Genomic DNA, 23,968 nt, shown 5'->3' with positions numbered 1-23,968 from the left:
GTATGGTGAGTTCATAGAAGATTTTATTTTTTGTCACAAGTTAGTGAAAAATGACACTTTGTGAAAAAACAACAATAAAAATCAATTTCCGCTAACTTTTGACAAAAAATAAAATCTTCTATGAACTCGTCATACACCTAACAGAATACCTTGGGGTGTCTTTTCTAAAATGGGGTCACTTGTGGGGTTCCTATACCGCCCTGGCATTTTACGGGCCCAAAACCGTGAGTAGTCTGGAAACCAAATGTCTCAAAATGACTGTTCAGGGGTATAAGCATCTGCAAATTTTGATGACAGGTGGTCTATGAGGGGGCGAATTTTGTGGAACCGGTCATAAGCAGGGTGGCCTTTTAGATGACAGGTTGTATTGGGCCTGATCTGATGGATAGGAGTGCTGGGGGGGGTGACAGGAGGTGATTGATGGGTGTCTCGGGGTGGTTAGAGGGGAAAATAGATGCAATCAATGCACTGGGGAGGTGATCGGAAGGGGGTCTGAGGGGGATCTGAGGGTTTGGCCGAGTGATCAGGAGCCCACACGGGGCAAATTAGGGCCTGATTTGATGGGTAGGTGTGCTAGGGGGTGACAGGAGGTGATTAATCGGTGTCTCAAGGTGTGATTAGAGGGGGGAATAGATGCAAGCAATGCACTGGCGAGGTGATCAGGGCTGGGTTCTGAGGGTGTGGGCGGGTGATTGAGTGCCCTAGGGGCAGATAGGGGTCTAATCTGATGGATAGCTGTGGCAGGGGGTGATTGATGGGTAATTAGTGGGTGTTTGGAGGAGAGAACAGATGTAAACAATGCACTTGGGAGGTGATCTGATGTCGGATCTGCGGGCGATCTATTGGTGTGGGTGGGTGATCAGATTGCCCGCAAGTGGCAGGTTAGGGGCTGATTGATACAGTACACAGGGGGGGGGGGGGGTCTGGGGAGAATCTGAGGGGGGGTGATCAGGAGAGAGCAGGGGGCAGTTTAGGGCATAAAAAAAAAAATAGCGTTTATAGATCGTGACAGGGAGTGATTGATGGGTGATTAGGGGGGTGATTGGGTGCAAACAGTGGTCTGGGGGGGTGGGCAGGGGGGGTCTGAGGGGTGCTGTGGGCGATCAGGGGGCAGGGGGGGGGGGGAAATCAGTGTGCTTGGGTGCAGACTAGGGTGGCTGCAGCCTGCCCTGGTGGTCCCTCGGACACTGGGACCACCAGGGCAGGAGGCAGCCTGTATAATACACTTTGTATACATTACAAAGTGTATTATACACTTTGTATGCAGCGATCCGGGTGCTAGTAACCCGCCGACGCTTCCGAACGGCCGGCGGGTTACAGCGCGAGGTGGGCGGAGCCAGTCCCCGGCGGAGGATCGCGTCACGAATGACGCGATCGCTCCGCCCATGCCCGTACAAGGACCGCCGCCAATTGTATATGCGGCGGTCCTTGCGGGATCCACTTCCCGACCGCCATTTGTACATGCGGCAGTCGGGAAGTGGTTAAGTAACTCCTTCGTCTCATCTGTACCAAACAAAAATCTTGCAGTTTTTTTTTTTTAAGGTCCTCCTCAGATTCCTCCTCTGATTCGACCTCCTCTGATTCGACCTCCTCTCCCGCTTCAATGTCAGACATATTTTCCCTGCTCTCCAAATCTTCCTCCTCCACTATAACATTAAGAGGATCCTCAGGTAGAACTACACTCGATGGACCAGGGGTGGCAAAATCCGGAGGATTAGAAGTAGAAGCAGGATCCAAAGGAACCGAAGAGGGTTCAGAAGTGGCGGCCGAATCAAAAGGAATGGAAGAGGATTGTGAAGTGGCCATAGGAACCACAGACTCCCTAAATCTTTCTAATGCAACCGCCATATCTTTCTTTACAGATCACATAACATTTTTGAAAATAGAAGACTCAGAAGCTATCATATCATCAATACAACTCTGACAAAGATTTTAGTATAAGTAGAAGCCAATTTAGCCAAACACTGACAACATTTTTTAGATCTAGGTCTAGCAGAAGCACCAGACCCACTAGATTTAGACTCCACTCTTGCCTATGAAAATACAAAAAAGAGGGACGAAAAAAAACAAATACACCCCTGATTAAACTCAAATGCCAAAATTACAGGGTCACAGAAGGGGAGAGCTTATCTCCCACTCACCACACCATCAGCTTGAGATTGTCCTGCTGGCGACGTGGAGGCTGATGCCTGCTAGTGATGGGTCGTTCGCGAACGAGCCGGCTCTAAGAGCCAGCTCTTTGCTGCGAACGACAAGAGCCGGTTCTCAGTTTTAAAAGAGCCGATGCCTCAGCCGCCCTTACACAGTTCTGATTTGCTGAGTAATAAAGGGCGCTGAGGCATGCTGGGAGATGTAGTCCTACTCTTTCAGCTTGTAGGAGTGTAGGGGCGGATGTATGGGGGGGGAGCACAGCAGTAGCAGGAGGGATTGCCCCAGTCAGATAAGCAGTCATGGAGACGGGGGCGGGGCTTTTACTCCGATTCTGAGTGGTGTCTAGTGACATTTAATGAAGAGCCGATTCAGGCCCTAAGAGTCGGCTCTTTAATGGGAGCCGATTCAGAGGAGCCGATTCTCTGAGAAGAGCCGGAATTCCCATCACTAATGCCTGTGCTGTGGCTACATCAATAGCCCCTTCTACTGCTGCAGGGACCGCTGAGGAGGCCATGGCTGCTGCTGAAGTAGTTGCCTTTCCCTCCTCCATAATGGCGCCGCATGGCTTGTCGGCGTTTATTTAAATAATGAGGCAGAGTCCCAGCCACATTCCAGGTCCGGCCGCTCAACTTCCACCCCGCCTCCTCCGTACCGGAAGTACGTCTGCGCTCCACTGGCCGGATATCCTTCAAAACTCGGCAGTGGCGTCTCACGCAGGAGGAAAGCGGCAGCTAGACAGCCCGATACTTTGCTCTACTCGGGCGTCCAGCGTACACCAAGCAGGCACCTGAGCAGAAATTCCCGGTCACTCACTCCCGTCTTTGAAGAGTACCCCAAAAAATGACCCCACCCTCTGGTGAGGAAAAGTAAAACAAAAAATGGGAGCAGAACTTTCCAAGTGTTTCTGGGCCGAAACACAAATTGAACTGGGGCTAAAGGGAGGGCGGGAGCTTTTTATTACTTTCCATTTGTGTTTCAATAGGTATCTGGGCATGCCCAAACTCCTAAGGAGGTATCCCAGCTAAGGGTTAGAGAAATGATCATATAAAAAACGTACCATAGTGTGCTCATCGCCAAGGTGTGCATCAAACTTATAGTGCTATATAAATAAACAAGTGCCTGATTTAATAAGAAGTAGGGTATTAATGATTAAAGGACCACTATCGCGAAAATCGTAAAATACATACAAATAAGAAATACATTTCTTCCAGAGTAAAAATGAGCCATAAATCTCCTATACAGACCTAACATCTTTATCTGAAACCATCTTAATTGCTCGCTTTGGTTGGCAGATAAAAGCACAGATGAACTGAAAATTAACTCAGGAGATAATGGTCTGTGCAGTGCTAATAATAGACAACATTTATATTGTGCTGTTCTCCTTGAGGACTCAAAGCGATTGAGCTGCAGCCACTAGGGTGCGCTCAGAAGGCAGCATCAGTGTAAGGGCCCATTCACACTTGAGCGTTTTGCTGGCGGCTATCGCTTTTTAAAGTGCTAGTGCAATAATATCCTATGGGCCCGTTCTCACTTGGGCGATTTGCGTTAATCGCCACGCAAATTTGTATCCTGCACCATTTTCAGGCGATTTTCCAGCGGCCGCGTGTAGTGCTATAGAAGCGCTAAACATGGGGGGGGGGGGGGAAATACTATAGAAAATAAGTAAGATAAACAAAGTCAGTTTTATTTTCAGTTTAATGGTTGAATTTTTAAGACTGCATTCTAAATGACAGCCATGATAGTCTGATGTAAAATCTGTTTAATTAGTTGCAAAACAAAATAGTGTTGGTGTTCAAATCAGAGTTTCAATTTGGAAACAGGAATTACGCCGCACCCCACACTTCACTACCTCAGCTAGTAGAGAGGGTCACAGGGTTGAGGTCCACACTGCACTTCACGCGACTTCCATCCTTCCAAGCCGAAAGAAGCAAACATCAGAGACTTGTGTAGCATGGCGTGAATAGCATGCGAGTGACCTTCCCATGACCTTCTCATGTACTAGATACTAGCTAAGGTACTGAAGTATGGAACACAAAAATCTGGGTTTCCGAATTAGGAAACTCAGATTCAAATGCCGACATTGAAAACAAACAGAAGTAACGAAATGTTGAACTTTTCAGCTCTTAAATGTTAGCAGTTTTCTTAGCTAAAGTGTTTTGCCCTCTATTTACTTTTTAGGATGCAGGGCTGTATTCGACAAGCTTTTTGACAGGCTCATTTGAATACAGTACATAACATATATACTCGAGTGTAAACCGTTTTTGAGGCCACAAAAAGTGCCCCAAATGTAGGGTTCTCTATTTTTTATGGGGGGGGGGAGGGGGTAAAAGTTGGGGGTGTTGACCTACCCTTACCTGGGTCAACTTATACTTGAGTATATACGGTAGTTGTTTAATACGTGCAGTACAGGAAAATAAGGGGACCTCAGATTAATGTTTTAAGGTGGCCATACACTCATTTTTCTAATTGAATTCCTTGCAGATTCAATTCATCTGCTGGGAATCGATTTCCCAAATTATCAGATCAGTTTTTGACCAAATTTAAAAAGAAAAAAAAATTGAAAGTATCGATCGGACAGAATGGAACATTTAAAACTATTGAGGACAGAGCAAGAGCATTGGCAGATCGATGGCCTATGACTTTGCACTGCATCGAACAGTGCAACTCTACAGTTCCATCGATTTTAAAGAGCAGTGTATGGTAAGTGTACTGCTGGAGCAGGCATGGGCAAACTCGGCCCTCCAGCTGTTACGGAACTACAAGTCCCACAATGCATTTGCCTTTATGAGTCATGACTGTGGCTGTCAGACTCCTGCAATGCATTGTGGGACTTGTAGTTCCTTAACAGCTGGAGGGCCAAGTTTGCCCATGCCTGTGCTGGAGTGTAAGGTAAGAAAAAGATTTCAAACTTCTCTTTTTTGAGCAATTTCTTGCTTGCTACGGATTTAAGTTTTTGCTTGCTACGGATTTAAGTTTTTAAGTTATATTTTATTGATAAGGGACCCTATGCCATTTCACAACTGATAAGTTGTCAGTAACATGAAGCATATGGGGGGTGGGGGGGGGGGTAATTTGTGCTGTATGAGAAACGAGATAATCTCCACAACCAGCAGAAATCTGAGGGAAAAAAATAAAAGGCGCACATCGATGACATCATCAAGCTGGACCCCCACAGCATAGCAGAAAAACTAGAGAAAATAATAACGGAGTGGGGTCTCATTTTTCTGTGGGTTGGCCAGAAGCACAAAAGAACTGGGGGTTCTTGCTGGGGGTGGGACTATTTTATCTTTTGTCCAGTTTGTGTCTTTTTAGGGGGAGTGGAGCCAATCATATCAGGTCAGCTGTCCAGAAAGAGGATTGGAGAAAGAAATAACACTACGGGGAGCACTAAAAAGTGGGACACACAAGACTGGGGCACTTAACTGGGATATTCCATGGAAGACAAAGAGCCTCAATACTCTACAAAGGCGTTATAAAACCGCATAAAAGCTGTGCCATGGTGGGGGTAACTAATCAGGTGAGGCAACCAAGGAAAGCTGTCCCAGACATAATTTAGGGCCCGTTTCCACTAGACGCGCTGCTATGCAGAATCCGCTCTGCATCACAAGGAAACTGCAACCAATTCACGACAATGGAGTGGTTTCCATTGACGCGAATTTACTTACGCGATCCAGTACGATGCAACGCGGGAGAAATTATGGATAGCATGCTGCAGTTTTCCGCAGTACGCATCCGAGTCCTCATAGCCGCCGACGGGAAGCCGCATCCAGTTGTATGGATGGCAGCCGGACGTACCTGCGGGGGCATGCGACGCCTTGCATCCTTTACGCTAGTGGAAACTTAAGCTCTTTCTTTGCTGCATGTTGCCATACCCACTACTGGGTATTAAAAAACTTCAGTGTTTGGCATTCAGCATTCAGGGGCAGTTGTGGGCAATTTCCCTGATGGTAGGAGCACTGGAACCCTTTGGTGTCACATGCGGGGTTGGGGGTCCAGGGTGGTGGCGGTAGAGCTTGGGGCACCCACCTGTCATGCACCAGTGTGTTTAATGCTAGGTACACACCATACAATTTTCTGGCAAATTTACCTGCCAGAGCGATTATTTCCAACATGTTCGATCTGAATTTCGATATCGATTTTCTTTTTTTTTTTTTTTTAAATTGGTTTTTGATCTATTTTCATAGAACTGAACACAACAAAAAAAAAATTCGGAAAATCGATCAAAATTCAGAACGGACACGTTGGAAGTAATCCATCTGGCAGGTAAATCTGCCAGAAAAATTGTATGGTGTGTACCTAGCATAAGACCAGTTTGTGTTTTTAACCCTATTTTTAGCAGCTACTAATGTACAGGTCAGTGATAGGGAGTGGAGTGTCGAGAGGGTAAGCTGCAGGCAGTGCCCCCTGCTGGTCACGTCATTTACAATTATGTGCGACCAAACTATCTCACATGTCCATGGCTGAATCTTTGCAGCTTCTGCTAGATTTGTTACTGCAGACTCAGGTGTAAGTATGTGCGCACAGGCTGTCTGCAGACCAATTCTAAATGGCAGAGTGCTGTCTGGGAGTGAGCATTTGCTTCTCTTATATTTGGCATTAAGGCATAGTTGTGGGCGATTCTCCTGGTGGTGGGAGCACTGGGGCCTACCTTCTATGTGTCGCATGTGGGGTTTGTTGTCAGAGATGATGGCAAAGCCCGGGGCCCACACCTGTTATGTGCAACAAAAATAATGCAGATCCCCTGGCTGTCCCGATCCTCTACCTCTGAGGGCTGGTGCACACCAAGAGCGCTTCTAAGTGCTTTTTAAGATGCCATCGTTTGAAAAGTGCTTTGCTAATGTATTCGAATGGGATGGATCACACCAAAGCGATGTGATTTTCTCCCAAACGCGGGTCCAAAAATCACACCAAAAATCGCTCCTAACATTGCTAGGCATGCTTAGAAAATCACTAGGCACATGCCTAGAAAAATCACTTCCAAAAGCGCTGAGCATTTGCGATTACGCTAGCGCTTTTTGGTGTGCACTGGCCCTAAAACTTTTAGCCATAGACCCAGAACAAGGATGCAGATTAGATGCTCTGACTTAAAGAGAACCCGAGGTGGCATAATGTAATCCTAATAGGACCCAGTGGCATGTCATGTGCACAATGACATGCCTCTGGGTCACTGTATCGCCGCTGCCAGCCCCCACGCTCTACTGTCCCCCCCTTAAAAGATCACCTGCTTTATGTGAGGCTGTCAATCAACCTCAATGACAGGCTCCGCCCGCCACTCTCCGTCTCTGTTAGCTTCCTCCAATAAGAAAGCCAAGCTGCGACCCAGGAAGTACTCCTGGGTCGCGGCTTGGCTTCCTATTGGAGGAAGCTGACAACAGCAGTGGGAGTCTGTGATGGAGGAGGTGGTGAGGAGGAGGCGGATTGACAGCCTCACATAAATAAAGCAGGCTAGCGACAAGCAGATCGGCGCTAGCCTGGCGTTCTTTTAAGGGGGGGGGGGGGCTGGCAGCGGCGATACAATGACCCAGAGGCATGTCATTGTGCACACGACATGCCTGTGGGTCCTATTGGTTTTAGGATTACAATATGCCACCTCGGGTTCTCTTGAAGTCTGGCTGCAGTAGTAATATGCTTGTTTTAGGTGTGGGATTTAGGGCCCATTTCCACTAATGCAAATTCGCATAGTAATACAAGTGAATGGGAATGTTTCCACTTGTCAGGATTCCTTTGCGTTTTTCTGTGCAGAAAAAATTTGCATGGCAGAGCCATCAGAAGGCGCATACCGCTATGCGAATCGCATACAATGTATTTAATAGGAAATTCGCATGAGGTTTGGACATGCGAATTTTCATGCGAATTCGCATAGAAACAATGGAAAAGGACACCAGCACTGCCATGGTTAAATTCGCATACATCGTCATCCATGCGAATTCGCATGAAAATTCGCATGGACCCGCATGCGAATTTCGCATCCGCATGCAAATTTTTACCGCGCCGATTCACACCGCACAAGTGGAAATGCAGCCTTAGACACTACTAATGCTCATGTATTTTAAGCTAGTTTCATACTGGAAGGTTACATTGCATCGTGTTATTACATGCACATAACGCAAAGCAATGCAAGTAGAAGGAACATTAGTAGTGGCCTGTGATGGAATGCAGACAAAGATGGAAATTATATTTTACATTTAAATTGAGGCTCCGTTTAAGAGCCATCGGTGCAAAATGGCCGTCAGTCTAATTGGCTACCAGGACCATTATGTGGACCCACGTTCATATGTTTGTCAATTCACGTCGATTTTTTGCCGATAGGTTTATGCACACGCTCAATAAACGCTAGTACAGCAGTGCCGACCTCCATCCTTTGTTTCCTGCGTCGACATGGTCTGAGCACACGGCGACGTTAAAGGGCCATCCATCCGGGTATGCGCAGCCGTCACGGATGTTCCTATCCTCTCCTAAACACTACAGCACCAACACTTGATTCTATCTTACCCGTCTGACGTCTTCTTAGGTATGTCCCTCGGCGCCTCCCACGATGCGTTCCACGTGGCAGTCACGTGACTACAAACACTTCCTCCTTCCGGGTTGAAGGAGGAAGTGTTTGTAATCCCCTTACTCACGTGGAACACATTGTGGGAGGCACCGAGGGACATACCTAAGACGACGTCAGACGGGTAAGATTGACACCCGCGTCCCCGCACAGCATTACTGGGTGAAATCCAAATACAACTATCCGGATCACCCTTAGCCGAATTTAAGCCCATGCCTGCTGGCTGGTCTGGTCTCCTGCACTGCACTGACCAATCACGCTCGCGGAGTACTTCCTGTGAGAGCGTGATTGGTCAGTGCAGTGCAGGAGACCAGACCAGCCAGCGGCACGCAGAGCTATGGATCTCATGCCGGTAAGCTATTCCTGTTATAATTTAAGTATTATATGTAGGCCTCAGTTATTTGAACTGAGTTAGTTGAAAGGCTTGATTTGCAAAGTCTCCTTTAACCACCCTGGCGTTCTATTAAGATCGCCAGGGCAGCTGCATGAGGGTTTTTTTTAAATAAAAAAAAAACTATTTCATGCAGCCAACTGAAAGTTGGCTGCATGAAAGCCCACTAGATGGCGCTCCGGAGGCGTTCTTCTGATCGCCTCCGGCGGCCAAAAGTAACACGGAAGGCCGCAATGAGTGGCCTTCCGTGTTTTGTTTACTTCGTCGCCATGGCGACGAGCGGAGTGACGTCATGGACGTCAGCCGACGTCCTGACGTCTGCCGCCTCCGATCCAGCCCTTAGCGCTGGCCGGAACTATTTGTTCCGGCTGCGCAGGGCTCAGGCGGCTGGGGGGACCCTCTTTCGCCGCTGCTCGCGGCGGATCGCCGCAGAGCGGCGGCGATCGGGCAGCACACGCGGCTGGCAAAGTGCCGGCTGCGTGTGCTGCTTTTTATTTGGTAAGAATCGGCCCAGCAGGGCCTGAGCGGCACCCTCTGGCGGTAATGGACGAGCTGAGCTCGTCCATACCGCTAAGGTGGTTAAGCAGAGTTTCTCGTAGAATAGATGATGCGGTCAGTTACCAGGAAGAGGTTCCTGAGGGAAGGTCATAGGCCTAAACTGTCCAGACTGGTAGTTGACAGAAAGGTAAACATAGCCAATATTTACCAAACATGGCATTCTTTGTATGTAGGGTAAAAAGCACTCGGAATATTAATTAACCACTTGCCGACCGCACGCTTATACCGTGCGTCGGCAAAGTGGCAGCTGCAGGACCAGCGACGCAGTACTGCGTCGCCAGCTGCAGGCTGATTAATCAGGAAGCTCGCGCGAGCGGCTGCTTCCTGTCAATTCACGGCGGGGGTCTCCGTGAATAGCCTGCGGCTCGGCGGCCCGCAGGCTAAATGTAAACACAAGCGGAAATAATCCGCTTTGTTTACATTGTACGGCGCTGCTGCGCAGCAGCGCCGTAAGGCAGATCGGGGATCGCCGCCATGTGACAGGGGACGTCCTGTCACTGGCTGCACAGGACGGATAGCGTCCTGTGCAGCCCCGATCACCGGGGATGAGCAGGTAGGAGAGGGAGGGGGGAATTTCGCCGCGGAGGGGGGCTTTGAGGTGCCCCCCCCCGCAACTAGCCTGCCCACCAGAGCAATCAGACCCCCCCTGCACACCATCCCCATAGGATGAAACCTGATCTGTGCTGGGGGCTGCAGAGCCCACCCAGCACAGATCACAAATAATAACGCTGGTCCTTAAGGGGGGGTAAAGGGTGGGTCCTCAAGTGGTTAAGTAGGTGTGTATCATGACATCACAAGGGGTCTGAGCAAATTGTAGGTTTGGGAGGATGGCTCAGATGATGTCACATTTAACTCTTTGGTGACCGGTATTAAAAGGGGTCACAGGCTGAGGAGAGACACTTCTCTCTGCTGGCTTTCACCAACCCTTGACTTCTATCCAATGATGTTGTGTCATATTCTATAACTGTATGCTGTATATAGGTAGTATAGATGTAACGTAGTATAGACAGAAGATAAAGACTGGTTACCATTCACCAGGAATGGGACCAAGAGCCTGTAACGCCAAGAACACGTACTACAGAAGAATCTGCTTTGCTAAGATCTAACGAACTGTACTGTATATTTGTTGACTGAATAAACTCCTAAACTCTGAAGACGCCTGAGGGGTCCTATCTCCAATGCTGTTGCTGTGATGAGAGTCGTGTTTGCAGCTCTTACTAATGAGTTGCTGGTGCCGGAATAAAGGCATGTTGTGTTGTTGCCAATAGCAACCAAGGTATCGTTTCTTACAATTCCCCGCTGCTGCCGCTGGCTGGCTGCAATTTTGGAGGGGGCCCCTAGTTGAGGGAGGGGGGAGGCTTCCCCCCCCCCTCGCAGCTACTCTGTGGTGCACAATTTCCCCCCTTCCTGCGCTGTGCCCCCCTCCTTCTCAGCTCTGGGGCCCCCACCAACTGGGGATATCTGCCACCAATCTGATTGCATTTTGTGGGGAAATCTGCCGCCGACCTGATTGCATTTTGTTGGGAAATCTGCTGCCATTTGATTACTTGATGAATTATAATGAGGCATGTAACTATTTGATTATTTTATCTAAAAATTTATCTGGTCAGACTGAATGTCTGTGAATAACACCGCTACTTATTTTGTATTTTTTTTTATATTTTAAAGTCTGCCCATGACTCATCATGACCACGACCATGTTCCAGTGCGTGGTGACACTCATTTACTTTTGCTGCGGCGCGCATGTGGACATATCCCTATTGGAGACTGTCCTCAGAAGTGCTCACAACCTATTCCCTACCATAAAATCATGCAAAATTTCTAGAGTACATGTGTATGTGAGCCCAAAATGGGGGGAAGGGAAGGAGGAGAGGAGATCGGGGGGGGGGGGGGGGGGCTGGAGAGGGGGCGGGCCCCAGGCTGAAGCTTCCTTGGTGGGCCCTTAGTGTCCCAGTCCAACCCTGCATGCATGCATGTCTGTATAGATCCTTTCCAGGGTGCTTTGTAAATCAAAGAAAAACTGAAAATCCCCATGAAGAGATGGGCTAGTCATAAACCTGCCAGTTCCGTCAGATTTCTTTTAGCTACTGTAAGTGACAGCAACATATGAGAAAGGCAATTTATAGCTCATTACTCTGGAAGAACTATACTTCTTATTTGTATGTGTTTTTGCGATAGCGGTCCTTTAACCACAGAGCTGACACTGTACTGTATCAGCCAGTTTAAACACAAAATGACCTGCACACACCTGTGCATTGGCTAGCAACTCAAGGGATCGTACGATGTGAAGCTTCTTCACTGCTGGCCATTGCCTTGCCTGAGATTTTCTGGCTGATTTACTGTCAGATTGATTATTTCCAACATGTCTGATTTGCTTTCCGATCGATTTTCGAGCATTTTCTGATCGATTTCCATTCAGTTTAATAGGAAATTGATCAGAAAGCAATTCGGACATGTTGGAAATAATCTGACAGTAAGGCCCCGTTCACACTTGCGGTTGTCTGCCAAACGGACCGGATGACCTGACCGGATCCGGACCGGATCCATACGGTTCTGATCCGGATCCGGTCAGGTTGCATCAGGTGTTCATCAGGATGCGATCCGGATCCGTTTGGCAAAAGTTACGTAAAAAACAAAAAAAATGTTGGGGTCTGGGAGGTCAGCAGAAGGGGGACCTGTGGAATCAGGCCCTCCGCTGTTTAGCACTCACCTCCACCTCCAACATGCTGCCAACATCTCCAGCTCGTGCTGCTCCACTCCAAAATGCTTGCCCATGTGTCCCCGATCCAATATCGCCGCAACAATCCTCAAAGGAAGTGGGGTAGAACATCCAGATTTTTAGCCAGTGTGTTGTGCGCTATCCGGTTCTCATTGATTTGTATTGGCCGGATAGTGCAGTCCGGCTCCGCCCCGGATACGGAAAAATAGCGCATGTTGGAACGGACGCCGGAGTCCGGATCCGGTCCGGCTCCGGTCCGGACGAAACGGACGCATGTGAACGGTGGCATAGACTTACATTGCTATGCCGTGCGTCCGTTTTGTCCGTTCCGCATGCGGTGCGGCTCCGGCACGGCGATTCCGGATAGCCACCGCTAATGTGAACCGGGCCTTAATTGGCCAGAAAATCTCATAGTGTGTACCCAGCATTACAGTGAATGGGATTGCACAACACAATGAAATGTATACAGTGGGGTGTCACCAGGATGCATGGCTGCACAAGGCTTCAGTGTGGAGATCAGACAGTGCAGTGAAGGCACTTTCTGATGTCACTGCAGATATCACTTTGCATTGCTGAAAAAGGTGAACTTCACACTAGTAACACAACCATGCACTGGGCTTTATACAGCTGAGACCCATCCAGAACTACTTCATGACGACAATTTTTAATGTAATGGAACATATGAACTTTATTCTATTTTTTTCGTTACAATGTAAAATTTATTAGGATTTGGTACTTTTTTTTGTCAAATCAGTTATTAGGTTGGTGGGCTATGGCATAATTTCCAACTTGTCTGTAGGTAGTATCACCATTTTTCCTGGTGGCAGTCATTTCTCAGTAAAGCAATCATGGGCAAGCCTTAAAAGCTGAAATCAGATTTCCCCCCAAATCCTTAAAAACATTCTATATTGAGGAAATTACTTTTAATAAGGTAAATGCTAATTGTTACTGAGTGGGCTGTGTCACTGTGGAAAGTGCAACCAATCACAACTGCTCTGGAGCCATTGCTGAGGACCACGAGGCCCAGCTGTTCAAGGGGCGTGGCTTCTAATCTCCAACTAACACCGATAATATAGTGATGGAAAAATAAATAAAGTCCAGTTAGAGCAGGGAATCCCTGTCAGTGGGGAGGAAGCCCGTTACTGCACACCGGTCTCCCAGCTGGCCAGCATGCTCTGTGTGAGTGAGAAAGAGAGGGAGGGCGGCGCGCAGCTCACACAGGCGCCCAGCAGCAGCCCTGCCACACCGGCGGCGCACAAAGGCTCATAATAAAGGCGAATGAGGCTCCCGGCGCGGCCACAGAGTAGCTCCAGCCACAGCCGCGCCTCACACACAGCGCTGCAGCACCCCGGGGAGCCGCCAGGGCCGCACAGACGCCGGGGGACCCCCAACCCCTCACCTTCACTCTCCCTCCAGAATCCGGGCCGAATTCAGCCATCCTCTTGAACATATTGCAGCGGGAGGCGGCCGGGGAGGAGCAGGAGCGGCTCACACCCGAGCCAGCGCCGCTTTGCGCTCCAAACCGCCACACAAAGCCGACGAGATAGCGCAGAGTGTGGGCGACACTGCGGCAATTTCACCGCAGCGAGGGGATAGCGGGGTCCAAAAACAAACCTTGTGCCGCACTCATTACCCTCCTATTCTGTGTGAAAATGGTATAGCCCATCCATTGCTACGCCCTTTTCTGAACAAAAAAGCCGAGCGCGAGTGTAGAAGACGAGGAGGGGGCGGAGCCGTCATACAAATCTGCAATGTACTGAACAAGAAACTTGCCATCTCTTTTATTCTTGCCTTGCCTGCTGCAGCGCTGCTCATCGTTATGGGGACGATATGGCAAAGAAAGGATCTGAAGAATAAAGCTATTGCCACAAACTACTACTTCTTAAAAAGTGTTGATCAGCAGCACATTGGGCTCTATTCACAAAACCATGTGCGGTAACTTGTTGGTTGAAAAATTACCTCCAGTGATAATTCACTAAAAATAGTGAGTATTCACTAAAAATGTACCAAGTGTGATAAATGTTTGATAAAAGTGCAGTAAAACAGGTAATAAAACTGTCAGCAATATGTGGCCCCAAGCGGACTGTAGGAAGTGGCCCTATGCGCCGTGGCAAAAAATGGGTGTGGCTATCTCGCATAAGTGGGCGTGGTCATGACATGTGGGTGGAGCTGGAGGGTGGATTGGGGCGGGGCTGTTTGCAGGGAAAATGGATGTGGGGGTGATTGAGGCACGCGCAGCGCCGAAAGATGGATTTGGCCATGACATTGTATGGGCGGAGCTTAACCGTAGCACAGCAAATATAGCCAACTATGACCATTAAATAATAAATGCAGCAACAGTTACCCCAGACACCAGAAAATAAAAACGCAATTTGGGCCACATTTCATCAGAAATCAAACGCAATTTGGGCCACATTTCATCAGAAATCAAACGCAATTTGGGCCACATTTCATCAGAAATCAAACGCAATTTGGGCCACATTTCATCAGAAATCAAACGCAATTTGGGCCACATTTCATCAGAAATCAAACGCAATTTGGGCCACATTTTCGGCAGAAATCAAACGCAATTTGGGCCACATTTTCGGCAGAAATCAAACGCAATTTGGGCCACATTTTCGGCAGAAATCAAACGCAATTTGGGCCACATTTTCGGCAGAAATCAAACGCAATTTGGGCCACATTTTCGGCAGAAATCAAACGCAATTTGGGCCACATTTTCGGCAGAAATCAAACGCAATTTGGGCCACATTTTCGGCAGAAATCAAACGCAATTTGGGCCACATTTCAGCAGATATCAAACGCAATTTGGGCCACATTTTCAGCAGATATCAAACGCAATTAGGGCACAGTTCAGCAGAAATCAAACGCAATTAGGGAACAGTTCAGCAGATATCAAACGCAATTAGGGAACAGTTCAGCAGATATCAAACGCAATTAGGGCACATTTTCAGCAGATATCAAACGCAATTAGGGCACAGTTCAGCAGATATCAAACGCAATTAGGGCACATTTTCAGCAGATATCAAACGCAATTAGGGCACATTTTCAGCAGGTAAACGCAAATTAGAGCTGCAAAAAGAAAAGAATTTACTCACCTGACACTGGCAGAAGTCTTCTCTCCCCGTCTCCTCTCCTGACCGGCTCCTTAGGCGCGCAGTTCCCACGGAGCTCCCTCCCTCTAGAGATGGGCCGAACAGTTCGCCGGCGAACGGTTCCACGCGAACTTCGGTGGTTCGCGTTCGCGTCCCGCTGGCGAACCTTTGCGGAAGTTCGGTTCGCCCCATAATGCACCTTGAGGGTCAACTTTGACCCTCTACATCACAGTCAGCAGGCCCAGTGTAGCCAATTAGGCTACACTAGCCCCTGGAGCCCCACCCCCCCTTATATAAGGCAGGCAGCGGCGGCCATTACGGTCACTCGTGTGCTGCCTGCGTTAGTGAGAGTAGGGCGAGCTGCTGCAGACTGTCTCAGGGAAAGATTAGTTAGGCTTAACTTGTTCCTGGCTGGCTGCATACCTGTTCTGTGTACCCACCACTGCATACCTGTACTGTGAACCTGCCACTGCATACCTGTTCTGTGAACCCATCACTGCATACCTGTTCAGTGAACCCACCACTGCATACCTGTTCAGTGAACCCACCACTGCATACCTGTTCAGTGAACCCACCACTGCATACCTGTTCAGTGAACCCACCACTGCATACCTGTTCAGTGAACCCACCACTGCATACCTGTTGTGTTCAGTGAACCCGCCACTGCATACCTGTTGTGTTCAGTGAACCCGCCACTGCATACCTGTTGTGTTCAGTGAACCCGCCACTGCATACCTGTTTAGTGAACCTGCCACTGCATACCTGTTGTGTTCAGTGAACCTGCCACTGCACACCTGTTCTGTGAACCCGCCACTGCATACCTGTTCTGTTCAGTGAACCCGCCACTGTATACCTGTTCAGTGAACCCGCCACTGCATACCTGTTGTGTTCAGTGAACCCGCCACTGCATACCTGTTGTGTTCAGTGAACCCGCCACTGCATACCTGTTGTGTTCAGTGAACCCGCCACTGCATACCTGTTGTGTTCAGTGAACCCGCCACTGCATACCTGTTGTGTTCAGTGAACCCGCCACTGCATACCTGTTGTGTTCAGTGAACCCGCCACTGCATACCTGTTGTGTTCAGTGAACCCGCCACTGCATACCTGTTGTGTTCAGTGAACCCGCCACTGCATACCTGTTGTGTTCAGTGAACCCGCCACTGTATACCTGTTCAGTGAACCCGCCACTGCATACCTGTTGTGTTCAGTGAACCCGCCACTGCATACCTGTTGTGTTCAGTGAACCCGCCACTGTATACCTGTTGTGTTCAGTGAACCCGCCTCTGCATACCTGTTGTGTTCAGTGAACCCGCCACTGCATACCTGTTGTGTTCAGTGAACCCGCCACTGCATACCTGTTGTGTTCAGTGAACCCGCCACTGCATACCTGTTGTGTTCAGTGAACCCGCCACTGTATACCTGTTCAGTGAACCCGCCACTGCATACCTGTTGTGTTCAGTGAACCCGCCACTGCATACCTGTTGTGTTCAGTGAACCCGCCACTGTATACCTGTTGTGTTCAGTGAACCCGCCACTGTATACCTGTTGTGTTCAGTGAACCCGCCACTGCATACCTGTTGTGTTCAGTGAACCCGCCACTGCATACCTGTTGTGTTCAGTGAACCCGCCACTGCATACCTGTTGTGTTCAGTGAACCCGCCACTGTATACCTGTACTGTTCAGTGAACCCGCCACTGCATACCTGTTGTGTTCAGTGAACCCAACCCGTATCACAATGAAGCAATGACCGGCGCCTAGATGAGTGTCTCGGGGGGCACACAAAAGATAATAAGGTCGTTGCTTCATTGTGGTCAGACCAAATTTGATCAGCTGGACAGTCACTGTTCTGTCATTCAGCTACATCAGCCAGGCGACCATATGGGCTGTAAAGCCACCAAAACCTGCACTCTCGCCATGGTGCGCACCAGTCCAGCATGGCCATCACTACACAAACAGCTGTTTGCGGTGCGTTACACGGTGAGTTTGGTGTGTCAGTGTGAAGCAGTACCTTAATTACACTACCTGATTGATGTATACACATGCAAGATGTTTTAAAGCACTTTAGGCCTGTCATTTAGCATTCAATGTGATTTCTGCCCTTAAAACGCTGCTTTGCGTCAAATCCAGATTTTTCCCCGGGACTTTTGGCATGTATCCCACTCCGCCATGCCCCCCTCCAGGTGTTAGACCCCTTGAAACATCTTTTCCATCAGTTTTGTGGCCAGCATAATTTTTTTTTTTTCAAAGTTTGCATCCCCATTGAAGTCTATTGCGGTTCGCGAACTTTAACGCGAACCGAACGTTACGCGAAAGTTCGCGAACCTAAAATCGGAGGTTCGGCCCATCTCTACCTCCCTCCTCCAATCTCCCGTGCTGATTGAATGCAGGGCTACGGGAAGATGGCCACCCGAAGCCCTGTACTGGAGGCATAAATAGTCTCCAGAGAAGGGCTTCGGCGGCGGCCATCTTCCCGTAGCTCTGCCAGCCCCGCGGGGCTGCGGGAAAACAGTGACGTCACGGAGCCGCCGAGGCCCCTAAGACCTTGAGGCCCCAAGCGGCCGCGTGGTCTGCTTGGTGCCTTGCGGCGCCTCTGCCTGTCACATTTAAAGTGCGACTTCAGCTCTTGCACAGGACAGAAGGAAAACATATATAAATGCACCCCGTATGTATATACGAGAGCTTAGCCTGTCTAATGCCCCCTCATCTGTGAATAATCACAACTGTAATTTGAGCTCTCAGCTGTGCCAGCTGGCTGACTCAGCGGAGCAGCTGTGTAAACACAGAATGTTAACCCTATGTCTGCTTCCATGAATGCAGGAAGTACATACACTGGAGATTTTGTGTTAGATTTGTATCAGCTGTAACAAAGAAATGTTTTTTCTTTAAAGGTAATTATGCTGTTGCTTATCTTTTAGAGCAGAGAGGAATTTCCTCCTCGGCATCTATTAAATCATCTAAAAGACTGTACAAGGTCTGAAAGTGCGCCTTGAGATTAGACACACTCGTCTTCTCTGACTTCTATGTAAAACTGACATAAACTCGAGCAAACAAAGCTCAAAAGGCTCCATCCTGAAGGCCAAAAGCAGAGAAGTGGAAATCATCACCTACCATTTGTAGGTGATAAAAAAATCCTTAACACCAACTTTTCAATTGAGAATCTCAAATTGGAGATACATTTTGAGGTAATTACCACACTTTTACCGCATGAGGTAATTTAGGGAGAAAAAAAAATTGTGAATTTGGAAATGGAGATATTTTGGTCAGTGTTTATCACTACCTAATTCAACTCATGCGGTAACCTATTGAGAAGAGTCCATTGGGTGCTATAAAAATTACCAATAGTAGTCTCCATTGTAGCCTATGCTATTATCCACTTTAAAAATGGTCAATTTTTTTTGTCATTTATCGGTTAAGGTGGCCATACTTCTAGCAATTTTGCAGCCAGATCAACCATCCAACTCAATAATATTGAATGGGATGAAAATCTGTTCTGTAACAAGCATGCTCAATCGACGATTCCATGGATTTTGGTTGAATGCATCAGTCAAGCTGGAATTTGAGAGGACGCGGTCGACCAGGTGCGCGGCTGTAATGGCATGAGCTATCGGGACAAACGCAACCAAATACCTGGCCCCGTTAAATGTAAATGTGCCAGCTACCAGCACCCATAAGTTAAAATCTCACCTGTTCCAGATACTGCAATTGTCCAGCTCTTCCTGCTTCCCTATTCACGCCCTATGTGGCTGCAGCATATAGCACTAGTGCGGGTGTGAAGTCACACATGTGCTACATGCTGTACATGGCAACCACGTTGGACGCAAATGGGGAAGCAGGAGGAGCTGGACACTCACGGCAGCTGGAGCAAGAGAGATTTTAATGCATGGAGATCAGGGAGGGGGCACATTAATATTTGATGGGACAATGCCAGAGGCGGTGTAACAAGGCAGATTCCGGGAATTGGGCAGCCAACAGATCACACTCTGATCAGAGAGAGATTGGTCTCTTGGTTGATCTGTCCATACATTGCTAGATGTATGCGCACCTTTAGGCTACATTTACAATGACACGTTGTTGTTTGTAGCCTGTAAAAACCAGGGCTGTGAAGTCGGCACAAAAATTCACCGACTGACTCCTCGACTCAGACTCCTAATTTGCATATTACAATGTTGTTGATAGTATGTAACATGAAATTCGTCTCTTAACTGCCAACGCTTAGAAATTTTAAAAGACAACTGAAGTGAGGAGGATATGTACACTGCCATATTTATTCCCTTTAGTCAAACTAAAACTAGTCCTTGGTAAGAGTACTTGAAAAAGGTTCAGACCGGAACAACCAACATCTATCAGGCCCAAGGCAATGTAACTGTGGGTACATGTAAGAGTGATGTGCAGGTACTCTGCAGGGGAATGAGGCGATTCTTCCTCTATTACACATTCTTCATGCACAATCTGAACCAGGTTTATGGGTGATAGACAACACCTCTGTGTTCAATGTGCACAACATTCTCAGTGGATTCCCTGCAGCTCTGTGGGGAGTGCATATGTAGAGTATAGTACTACTGTGTAACAAAGTAAACCTGAGACAGATGAAATTAAAGTTTTATACATACCTGGGGCTTCCTCCAGCCCCCTTCAGGCTAATCAGTCCCTTGCTGTCCTCCTCCACCACCTGGATCTTCTGCTATGAGTCCAGGTACTTGAGCCAGTCTGGCGTAGTGCGCATGCACACACTCCGCCGCCGGGAGCATACTACACCTGCGCAGCACTATTGCGCAGGTGCAGAATGCTCCTGGCTGTAAGAGCGGCACGCAGCCGGACTGCGCTGATTGGCTCAATTACCGGGATTCATAGCAGAAGATCGAGGTGGTGGAGGAGGACAGCGAGGGACTGACTGACACTCCCAAGAAAACAGTGTGTGCGCCATTCAAGTCGCAAACGCAAATTCCATTGCAAAATAGTAGAAATGTCATTTTCTTTTTAAAACCACTTTTTTTTCTTACTCTCTGGCTGCTAGCAAACCCTGGCTCTAATTACATAGCTTCTCTCACCTAAGTGTGACGAGCAGGTTTCCTGGCCTCTTGGACTCCCAACCAGGCAGAGAGAGGCCCAGTGCACACCAAAACCGCTAGCAGATCCGCAATACGCTAGCGGTTTTGGGAGCTGATTTCAGAGCGATTCTAGGTATGTTTAGAGAGGTTTTCTAAACATACCTAGCGGTTTTGCGTGCGTTTTTGTGTAGCAGATTACACATATTGTTACAGTAAAAGCTGTTACTGAACAGCTACTGTAACAAAAATGCCTGGCAAACCGCTCTGAACTAGCGTTTTTCAGAGCGGTTTGCGTTTTTCCTATACTTTACATTGACGAAACGCTTCCGAAAACCGCAAACGCGCAACAGGAGGCGCGTTTGCGGCTTGGCAAAAACCGCAAACCGCCGGTGTGCACCATCCCATTGCAATACATTAGACAAGCGTTTTTAGAGGCGGATGCGGCCGGCGGATCGCTCCAAAAACCGCTCGGTGTGCACTGGGCCAGAGAGAGAGAGAGAGAAATCTCACACCTACCCTGCTCTTCTCCAGACTGATCGGCCCCGACCCAGCAGGTGCACGACACAAAGCAGCCTTTTGGCCTGAGTTGAAAGAGACACAGGAGTGATCCTTATCACGCCAGCTGGGGACGCCCAAAAGTTCACCAAACCTTACAAGCTATATTTAATAATAGGCACAGTTTTGTAATATTTCTGGTGTTCCCAAGATAGCAACTCCCTCAAATTCACAGAGTTTATTAGACTCCACGTGACACTGGTTCTGAGAGGTTTCCGTACCAAAATCGGACCCCCAGAACTGAAGTAAGACTGTTTTAAAATAACCCTCTAATACCCCAGGGGTCTGACCCTTCAAGTTTGATATTGTTATCGATAAATTATAATCGACCTAAAAATGTTATTAGATTTAGCATAACTTGTATGCTTTTGAAGATTAGCACACCTATCATGATTCAGGTATATTCCTGTGACCATGAGAAGGGGCGGGCACGTCTCATGTTCCAAAGAGGTGTGTGATCCATGCCCCTAACTCCTCCTTGCTGAAGTGAGGGGTATAACTTAACTGGGCCCAGTTTGTCCAAGGTCCATCATCTGAAATCTTTTGCCTAACAACATCCTGGCAGCCAGCTGGACACTGGCGCAAAACCTGCATCTTAGATTAGATCTCACGAAGGCCTCCGGCCGCATGGCAACCGCCATTTTGGACTTCCTCCAAAGATCTGCGATTGCCGCATGGACTACCAATAACTGTATTTGAACTGTATATTAAGACATTCTGTTTTTCATCTCTATTCTCTTTCTATCAAACCAATCTGTTCTGCTGGACAGGTATACCTATCTGTGGGCTAAATTAAGCTGTGTGTATGTAGTTTTAGAATAAAACTAACGATTTTATCGTTCAGTCTTGTGTCTGTTCTGGTCATCTGATTGTTGCTATAACGAATCTGCCCTCTGAAGAGTCAGTCATACTACCGCATTGTTTTATTATTTGCTTATAAATTGTTGATTTGCTAGCTAGGTTGTAAATAACCATTTCTTCCTTCTAGGATTAGCTAGTACCCGATTTCCTGTGCGAAATCGATAACTTTAGTTTCTCGATTGGACATACAATTCGAGATTGCATCATATATGGACCCAGTAACCTTTCTTTAAACGTCACATTGCTCACAGTCTTTAAGCCTTCGGAAAGTGACACTTCCCCGAACGGTGACTGGAGCATGTCTAACGTGATTGGGCTGGCTACCGTATTATGATAGCGTTGGGGTCTCTTTGCCCTAGTTGGAGACTGTCTGCTCCATCCATCCCAAACCAGACAGTGGTGGCAGTGAATTTACCCGATTTCCAGCGCAAAAACGATATTTTTAGTTTACCGATTGTATATACAATCGGGATTGTACATGTATGGGCACCTCCAACCAATCTTAACCGTTTACTACGCACTCAGTGAATTTGCCTCCAGCTGTCTCTAGTGCATGAGACCTGCATGGTAACAGTGGCCTAGTAATGTGGGATTGGTGAGGGATTGTCCCATTACATATTGTCGGCTGCTGCGCGATCAATCTTCATTGTCAGTCTGTTCATCGTACTTCCTGCGTATGCTAACGGGAGCAGATTAGACGGGATTGGCACACTGTCACATTAACCTTCTTCATTGACGATCCAGCAACCGGTCTTCGTTGTCCGTCTGCACCCGTACTTCCTGCATACGCTAACGGGAGTAGATTGGATGGGATCGCGGGGCTGGATTGTCACAGGGACTGATTGGCCTGAAGGGGGCTGGAGAAAACCCCAGGTATGTTTAAAACTTTTCTTTTCATCCGTCTCAGGTACCCTTTAACTTGTAGTCAAACCAAATTTTAACAACATATCAAATTATTTGATTTCATGAGCAAAGAGAGTGCATACGTTTGCATAAATCCGCATCAACGCAGAATTATTTCCATCTCAATAACCATCTCTTAGTGACACGGCTACACATCAGGCTTTATTCTTACAGCATAGATGTTATTTCGTATATATAAGAGATTCCTGTGTACACATCATATATACAGTCACAATCAGATGTGTATATCTGACTTTAAAAATACGGGGACTGCTTTATTAACCTCCTTAGCGGTAACCCCGTGTGTGACACGGGGTAAGCCGCTGGAGGGTGCCGCTCAGGCCCTGCTGGGCCGATTTAAATAATTATTTTTTTTGCTGTAACGCAGCTAGCACTTTGCTAGCTGCGCCAGAACCCCGATCGCTGCCGCCGCGCGCCCGATCGCCGCTATCCGGTGCGGCGCGCGCCCCCCCCCAGACCCCTGCGCTGCCTGGCCAATCAGTGCCAGGCACCGCCAAGGGGTGGATCGGGTCTCCCAATGACGTCCCGACGTCGGTGACGTCATCCCGCCCCGTCGCCATGGCGACGGGGGAAGCCCTCCAGGAAATCCCGTTCTTTGAACGGGATTTCGGCGGGGCTGGGGGGATGCCGCTGAGCAGCGGCTATCATGTAGCGAGCCCTGGGCTCGCTACATGATTTAAAAAAAAAAAAAAAATTTAAAAAAAACTGCTGCGCTGCCCCCTGGCGGTATTTTTCATACCGCCAAGGGGGTTAAGCAGCACAAGTAACTAACTTTGATTGGTTTTTTTTCATTTTTGTGGACTAAGCAGAGCTATTACTGTATGTATAAATTATTTATGATGACTTATCTGAGAAATAGAACATTTTATCATTTTCTATTTTAATTATAGTTTAAATTTATTAGGAGTCGGTGCATTTTTCCCCGACTCCAGGCACCCAAAATTGCTCCGACTCCACAGCCCTGGTAAAAACAGGATTGTGATGGAGGTAAAACGTTATGCATGCGGTGCAATGGATACAGTGAGGCATACAGTAAACTTATGCTTCACTGCAACATACAGTACCACTCTGCATGCATTGCGCAATGCCGACAGATGGAACCACGCTGCTGAATGG

General features: G+C 48.0%; 1 protein-coding gene across 1 annotated transcript in view; it reads right to left on the bottom strand.

The window, feature by feature from the left end:
- YEATS4 (YEATS domain containing 4) overlaps nucleotides 1-13,967 on the bottom strand; it is a 46,602-nt gene extending 32,635 nt beyond the window's left edge. Inside the window, exon 1 of the mRNA XM_068272753.1 lies at nucleotides 13,769-13,967. Within this exon, the coding sequence (XP_068128854.1) occupies nucleotides 13,769-13,819 (51 nt within the window). The 5' untranslated portion in view covers nucleotides 13,820-13,967. The remainder of the gene's footprint in view (nucleotides 1-13,768) is intronic.
- Nucleotides 13,968-23,968: the final 10,001 nt, after the last annotated feature.

Source organism: Hyperolius riggenbachi, chromosome 3 (assembly GCF_040937935.1).
Source record: "Hyperolius riggenbachi isolate aHypRig1 chromosome 3, aHypRig1.pri, whole genome shotgun sequence".
NCBI lineage: Eukaryota > Metazoa > Chordata > Amphibia > Anura > Hyperoliidae > Hyperolius > Hyperolius riggenbachi.
This window is presented reverse-complemented; position numbering and strand designations above follow the sequence as displayed.